General features: G+C 38.9%; 2 protein-coding genes across 2 annotated transcripts; one reads left to right on the top strand and one right to left on the bottom strand.

The window, feature by feature from the left end:
* The first annotated feature begins 922 nt into the window (after positions 1-922).
* Positions 923-6,233, top strand: O-fut2 (O-fucosyltransferase 2). The gene is made up of 2 exons (XM_022836404.2): positions 923-4,268; positions 4,791-6,233. The coding sequence occupies exons 1-2, from the start codon at positions 2,642-2,644 to the stop codon at positions 5,024-5,026; spliced, it is 1,863 nt and encodes a 620-aa protein (XP_022692139.1). The 5' UTR covers positions 923-2,641; the 3' UTR covers positions 5,027-6,233.
* Positions 6,234-6,435: 202 nt separating this feature from the next.
* Positions 6,436-8,331, bottom strand: LOC111262266 (uncharacterized). Its single transcript, XM_022836405.2, has 2 exons — positions 8,181-8,331; positions 6,436-7,835 (listed from the first exon to the last, which is right to left on the bottom strand). Exons 1-2 carry the CDS (start codon positions 8,286-8,288, stop codon positions 6,960-6,962), a joined length of 984 nt encoding a protein of 327 aa, XP_022692140.1. The 5' UTR covers positions 8,289-8,331; the 3' UTR covers positions 6,436-6,959.

Below are 8,331 nucleotides of genomic sequence, written 5' to 3'. Positions count from 1 at the left end.
CCTATTAGTTTCGGCGTAGTTTTCGTTGCTACAGTAATGTTTTGTACGAATATCTTGTTAGTTAGGTGGCTTGAGCCAATAAAGCGGCGAATTATTTCCACATCTGTTATTAGAGTCTAGAAAATAATAGCTAAAAATTCTCATAAGCTATGTCAGAGGCATCTAGTACTCGCAGAAACACAAAGCACAACGCTATGCCAAAATTATCCTATTTAGGTCAGAATTACTGACAAAAGGATATCAGCTTTGAAAGTGTATCCATAGAGAAGCTATTATATTGTCAGTAGTACCTTGGCTTGTTTTTTGAAACTGTTTGTCTTGTAATAGCTTATGTAGATGACTGCCTCTATAAAAAAAAAAAAAAAAAAAAAAACTTTTCCAAGCAACTACGAACAACGAGTTTCGGAGATCCGTACAACCAGCTACAGGATTTTAAATTCGCTAGTCCTCAATCCCGTGTGCTGTAAAGCCATCTAAAAATGTAAAAATAGGCCGTTACCAACAGTGTAGAAAGGTTATACTTAAGGTTATTATTAAGCGGATTTTTAGAAGTCGACTTGCGCTAATAACCGTTTTCCTTTTAGAAATTATTTCTGGGACGGGCTGTCCCATAGCATGGTACTACAGTAGTAATATATATTAATTATGTATACACATACGTATATATATACGTGTGTATACATATATATATTAAATAAGTATATATATATATATATACACGGTGGTGTCTTTGAATTGGGAAAGATTTTGGCGGGCTGCTTGTCATAACGGGCATACGTTCATCTGCTATTGTTCATACGAGACAAAAGAAAATTCTTTTCCAGAACAAAACAACATATTCCTGATGGGGAAAAACAGGGCGTCATTTGTAGAATTTAAGCGAAGATCAGTTATTGATTCTAGATTTCACCATTGGATAAACTTCCACTGAGATCAAAAACTTCACTTTTTTTCTCGAAATTGACAATGTACATTATTGCCAGCTTTATTGTAGTTTTCAAAGAAGTTCGAGAAAAAATATATTCAGCCCCAGAATCCAAACTACAGCGTGTGTAAAAAAGCATTATTTTTTTTCGAAAATTTTGTATTAGTTTTAACCATTTTACATATTACATAGGTTAGGAAACGCTACTTATTAATATTAGGTTGAGAAAACGTTATAGTTCGATTGTTCAGGTTACTTCGATCGATGTAAAAGCTACTTCGATTTTATTTCCTTTAAACGAAAACATTACTTTTAACTAAACGAAAAATTAGACAAAAACATAACTTCAAACCCATGCATATATATTTGTCTAAGAAAAGACACCTGGCTGGGCCGATTGTAGTTTTTGATTTTTTATGATAAAATAGGATAAAAAAATTACGTGATCTGATTACAGCCTCATCGTTTCAACACACCGTAGTAAAAAATTATAACGTCTGATATTTTTGCTATTTTAACTTTTCTATTCTCCTCTGCTGCTTATGAGTCGTGGGTGCAGCTGATAAAAGCGATTTTCTAAATTAACATATTTTGTCTTTTTAAATATTGATTTTTATTGGCGTACAGTTTTTTGTCAACAAACTCTCTTTTAAATATAGCAGCTTCATAGAACCCTTTAATTTGTTCTGTGAAGTCGTTTTCTATAATCTTGGTATTAAAAAAAGCACCGATTTTAAAAGATGACAATCCGTTTTTAAACAACCTTGATAAAAATCAATCAACTGATGTTATAAAATTAATTTCAAAGTTACGCGTCATATTAAAATATCTACAGCCGGTTTCTCTGCCTTTGTGATGAAAAAAATCAATATACACTTTAAATACAAATTTGCAAAAGCGGCTTACGAAAATTTTATTTTAGCAAAATATTCAAAATCTAGCAAGTGAACTTCCTTCTTTTTTTTTGCAGCGGTCTTTTCTCTGTTTACACGTATTCTTACTTTTGGTTTGCGTACCCAGGTAACGCTTGAGCCTAACTTTCCCATTGTATTTTTTAAGAGGTATAGGGCTGAGTGCTCAACCGCACACTAAGCCTTACGTCTAATACATTTTCTTAACACTATAGGGTCCACAGCTACGTAAATCTCGGACTTTAGTAATCTGGGACACTACACATCTCCTATTGTATAGCCTAATCAGTCTGCTCCACTAGTTGTCTGCTCTACGTCATCACAACATATCAGCTGTTCTACAGCACAGTTCACTGCACTTGAAAAATCGGCCGGTTTGCCGCCGAATATACTGGAATCAAGGAGTCTACGGTCGTATGTTAGTATTTGTTACTAAGCAAATTGTTCGAGGTGCTTGGTGTAATTTTTGAGACGTGTGACAAATGTAGACGTTTTAACGCGTGCGATGGTAAATGTACCCTTCGGTGAATTCGACCAGATATGTGGTGGAGTCACAACTTAGTGTAAACATAATGATGAATTTCTCTGTGAGTTTGTGACACTGGTAGCAAAAATTAGAGAGGCTAAATTAGAAATAACGGCGTGAACATATCAGATGCGAGGATTGAACGAATTCGAAATACTTTATATTCACGACAACACTGCACTGTGCTGAAAACGCCTCAAAAGTGAACCAAAATTTACACTGAAGTTCAGTCGAAGAAAGCTTTCGTCAAGTCTATAATATAAAGTTTGAATTTCTGAAATGGTTCATCCGTCAGTTGCTCTCGTGCAAATTTTAGTTCTGCTTGCATTTCCCTTAAGGACATTTTGTGACGAACGGTATCTCCTGTACGATGTTAGTCCCACAGAAGGGTTCAATCTTCGTAGGGATGTATATATGAGGATTGCACGAATCGCTAAGCAAAGAAACTGGACTTTGGTGTTGCCCCCGTGGGGACCTTTACCCCACTGGAAGGGGCCGACGGGCCTACCATGGTCACTGTTTTTCGATGTGCCGAGCTTGAACAACTACACAAAGGTGATAGAGTTCAACGACTTTATGGATCGATACGTTGGTGACGTTCTACTGGACAATGTTTATGTTCTGAAACACGCGCCTATAAAGGATGAATTCGATGACACTTATTACAAAGTTGAGTGTGGACGAAACGTTGGTTACCGGCTCGTGGATGGCTTGTATGAAGGGTACTTTTTCGGAAAGGATAATATAAAGGCTAGGAAGGTGACCTGCCTTGAAGTGTCTGGAACGGGAAACATCCTCGCCCCATTATTCGATAAGGATTCTATGATAATGCTAGATCATGCTGAAGTCGTACTTCATGACGGATTCGGAGATAAAGAGTATTGGAAGATCAGGAAGTCGATGACATTTGCCAAAGAACTTCAAGACGAGGCAAGTAGGTTTATTAAGTCACGTCTTGGGGAAAAATTCTTGGCAATTCATCTAAGGAGATCTGATTTTCCGATTGTGAGGCCTAATGATGTACCAAGTATCAAGGGCGCCGTTCAACAGGCGAATCAGATACTAAAAGAACGTGGATTGAAGAAGGTTTTTCTGGCCACAGACGGTGATCAGAAGGAGGTTGAGGAATTCCTCAGGTTGGTACCCGAAGCCGTTGCATATCACAAGGCAGGCGTCCGTTTTGAGAATCCCGAGAATCTCATAGAAAACTCGAGCCATGATCTGTGTGACAATCCTACTCCAGCAAGCAGTGTTGCCATTCCAGGACAGGATGCGAAGCAGTGCTCAAGCAATCGAGGAGACCTGGACAAACCGTGCAGGTCCCTGGATGAACACTGTGGGACTGTAAAAGACCATGAATCTGTCAAGGCGTTGCCAATGGAAGAAAAACCTCTTCCAAATGGCGGAAATTGTAAGAATGAATACCAAGATAGAAATGTATCCATAAAAAAGGGCGAATTTCAGCCAAGCTGCGAAGAACCAATTAACTCAATCGATAAGCTGTGTTTACTCAAGGACTCATGTACAACGCAAGAAGGTAGCAGCGACACTCAGGAAGGTATTGACGTCCATGAAAGGGTCCTCAAAACAAGCCATGAGCGATGTGAAAATCCTTACCAAGACAAGAATATTAAAATCCCACCCACGGCATACTTCGAGCCAACATGTAGTGGAGCCAGTCGATCATTAGATCAGCCGTGTGGTGCCGACAAAAGGTGCCCGCAAAGTCAGGGTCACTATGCTGAACCTCTCTTGCCTGGAAAAGCCGATTCCAAGGCTATGGAAAAGGGGACAGCAAGACAGGCCGGCAGCTGCTTAGGCGGTGATGGCACCGAGGTAGACATCAGATGTGTGTCGGAGACCTACTCATCTTCGAACAGAGCACGTTCAAGCAACTTTATCGAAGGTGTGTAATGAAGTCAGCATTGTTGCATGCAATGATGGTTGTGAAGTAGATAGAACAAGTTATGAAGGGCTTTTTTCTTCCTACCTTGCTATTAGTTGATAAAAAAATAGCTGAGGGTGGGCTATTTACATCCCGGTAATAACATTAGTATTTGAGGTGAGCTTGGCAGATGGAAAAAGGAGTCAACATGCTGTGAAATTCCGGCAAAAATATACTGTTAGTTGCTTATATATCTAAATATATATCGCCATAGGTGATCTACGATCTTCGTAATCATTTATGTAGCATAAAGGTATTATTATTACTATCATCATTATCTACGTGCATACGATTTAAAATTCACTTCTAGCGAATGTAGTTGTCGAATGAAACTTACCACAATGCATTAATATTTTATCATTAACAAAATATCTCATCTTTATATATACATACATAATCTTCTTTTACAACATCGACCAGTCTTTCTTTATCTACGACATATATATATATATATATACATATATATATAAAATTTTGCTTCAGGTTCCTGTATGCCTTCCCCACCGTCTCGCCTAACCGAGGGTCAGATCGCTATTGTTGACCAGATTACCTGTTCACGGGCGGAGGTTTTCGTCGGGTCGTTCGAATCGACATTCTCGTTTCGAATCCAAGAAGAGCGCGAAATTCTGGGAAAGGCACCCGACACAACGTTTAACCGACTCTGCGCCGATGGTGAAACCGATTGCCAACAGCCTACGAGATGGACAATTGTTAATTAATTTCGGTTGCGCTTTGTGCCAATAATGAGAGCGAATGGTGCCTAAATGTGGTTAATTAATGGTTAATTATTGGGACTTAACTAATGGTTGTTAAATGGGTTGCAGGCATCCGCAAGCGTGAGTGCGCTTTGTAAGAATTTACTTAATGTGCGATTTGATATTGTTCAACTGTGTAGCGATATTCCATTTAATAGCAGTGATTTTCGAGTTAATATTTTCGATTAATAGATTTATCATAAGTTGGTGATTGGGGAAAAGTGATTGTAAGAGACAGGTATTGTTTGGTAAAGTAGGTGTGGAATGATAGGCCGTGACAAAGTCGTTGAAAATTAAAGATCTTTTATAGGATTTCCAGTATTCTTATATTAAGAATTCTGTTGTATTTTTCTTGGCAGAGACTGCTATTGTTTTGATATAATGAATTATGGTCAAAGAAGGTGAACGTTATCTTCGTATGAATAGACGCTGTATATCGTCGTACATCGATCGCTTACCATTTATCGTAGAAAAGAACATCTTGATTGATAAAATAGTAGTGTGCGGATTTTTCATTACGTGTATCGACTATTTCACCAATTCATTAAATAAATATGACTATTAGAAGTGTAGAGGTAAGATGTGTAACGAAAATTAGACTTAAAGTTTAGATTTAGACTAAATTTAAGCTTATTTAGTATTATGATTTACATATTACTTATTATTTATTGCTTATATATTACTATGATTACTCTAACTCATACGATATAGCTAATCCTTTGTCAGTTCGTTTAAATGTAGAGCTTTAGCGTTATTCAACACAAGAACGTCACTGAATTTCAGATGCGATCCGCAAGGCATTACAAACAATAACACTTTTTCCTACACTGAAGCGCAAGTGATATATATAGGTATCCATAGAAACTCGAAACTAGAATTAACTTGTTTTTGGAACACGAAGTAGAAGCAGACAGATGGTAACGCTATAACGAAACTAACCTACATTTTATTTTTTGAAAAGCTGGGCTCATGTTGACAAAAGACAGAAAAACGTTCGATAGAAAGCTTGACATCACGGGGTAAATTGAATGTGTAAAGCATGAGAACGTAGGGATGCGATCTAATAAAGACTTACCTCAGTACTATGTGTGCAAAGAGCAGGAGATTTCACTGTGTTAAAAATCATGTACATAAAATAAACACGGCAAACAAGTGTAACTGTATACTAGAAGCGTGTGTTTTGAATTTTCTAGGTGCGGCGTTAGTTTTCGATTGAATGAGTAATAAATTAGTGTGGTCTCTATTGCGGCTCTATATGCTAGCCTCAGAGATACTAATTAGAAACATCGTTTTAGTAAGATGGTAACTGCTGTTCAGTCTATAGGGTCGAGTACACTAAATGTATTAAATATCTAATGAATACAACCAGTGCGTTCGAAACTAGTGCTTACAAGATTTTAGTAGTTTGCTAAGAAAAATACTTTGATGCGTTGAAGCTTCATTAATTTCTCTTTTTGTTTACAATTTGTTTACTAGATTTTCTAAAAACCTTTCATCTGGATTTTCTGAAAACATGTCGTCTGGGGCATTGAAAAGGACCAGATACAAACGAATTCAATAAATCCAGAAGGTGAAATGCGCTTCGTCTAGCAGTGAAGTACATCACATATGGTGTATTCATGTATGATTCATGTACAACATGTATTCATGTACGATTCTATTAGAAATGAAAAAAAACACATTTTCAACCTAACGGAGATAGGTTCTCAAAAAGCCCCTAAAATTCGACTTTTACTTCTTCACGCGTACGCCCACATAAAATATATAATATATTTGAATTACTTCTCGCTTTCACCATTTCTCAGACATTTCCATGTCGATCTAGCCCCACAGAATGTAATATTGATTTCCCTTCATAATCGGCAGACCTAACGGAGAGCATTGCAAGAGACGCGTATCACTTCGTTCCAGCCAGCACCGACGATCCAATCAATGAAGATGTGCGAGGAGTCTCAAATAACGGAGAACTATCCAGCGGTACGGGGGCCACTTGCTTAAACACATGGTTGAACGCTGGCATCTTTGGTGCCTGCGCCTCGTGGGCTATCTGTGAAGAGTAAGAGACAGGCCTTGCGGCTTGATTTGCGTGGGGGACAATTTGAGACGAATAAGTACTAGATCTAGGGAACGAGACTCGGGACAGCGCTACAGCAGGCCCAATCGGAGAAACAGTCACGGGCCCAGCTGGGGAAACGGGTGCAAGAGCACGGTGAGTCACTCGATGCGAGTACGAAATCGGAGTAGCGCGGAATAGAGGCAAAATGGGAACTCCTGTATAGACACTCAACGGTGTTACTTCGCGGAAATTCGGAGACCGAGTTGAATATGTATTGAAGTTGATCGGAGGCGATACAGGTGCTACGGACGCCACGGGAACGTGATGAGTCACCACGGGAGCTGCGGAATGGGTGATGCGCGTAGAGTGCGTTGGCGGAGAACCAACGAAACTAGGGATCACGGGCAAGTGAGTGTAGATCCCCGGGGTACTTTGAATGATCCTCTCTTGACCGTTACTTTCAGGGTTCTTTCGAAGGTTGCTGGAGGAAAGGTCTGCAATTACTGGCCAATTCGGCACCGTTCCAGGCTCGTTAGTTTTGATCGAAGCGCGAAAACCATTTGCATCGGCCACATATGTAACAATTCGCTGACGGCCATCTGCGTCCACAAGCCCATACGATCCAGTTACACCTCCATAGGCATTACCGCTTTCTAAACGAAACGAGCCGCCTGTCGAATGCTTTTCGTTGTAACTGAATTTGTAGTTACCTTGACCCTGTTTGCGATAGAGGTATACACAAATTTGACAAAACATATACAACATATAGTAACTACTAATTACTTGCATTGATGCGATCGTGTATAACCGTGACTAGAATAACAAAAAACTATAAATTCTTATCGAACTATAAAAAATCAAATGAAGCTGGAAAATAATGAGTTAGTATGTGCATCACATCGCGTTCACTGTACTCCTTCAGGCATATGAATAATAATACCATGTTTCAAATGTTAACCAAAACTAGTGGCACAAAAATGTCCTAAAAAACGATACAGTTTTAATAAATTTGCTCGTGCGCTGAAAATAGTAATTAAGATAAAAGGGGAAAACGTTGCGTACATCGGCACTCCGAGACGAGACAGATGCGTCACTGGAAATGCTGGGAAGGCTACTGAAGGCCGCCGAAGCGCTAGCAAACAAAGCAATGTTCGCGATGAACGTCCTCATGCTGTAGTATCTACTTGGAAGAATGTGTACATATAAAAAATTA

This window comes from Varroa jacobsoni, unplaced genomic scaffold (assembly GCF_002532875.2).
Source record: "Varroa jacobsoni isolate VJ856 unplaced genomic scaffold, vjacob_1.0 scaffold_641, whole genome shotgun sequence".
NCBI lineage: Eukaryota > Metazoa > Arthropoda > Arachnida > Mesostigmata > Varroidae > Varroa > Varroa jacobsoni.
The sequence above is the reverse complement of the archived record's forward strand: the minus strand, read 5'-3'. Positions and strand labels throughout refer to the sequence as shown.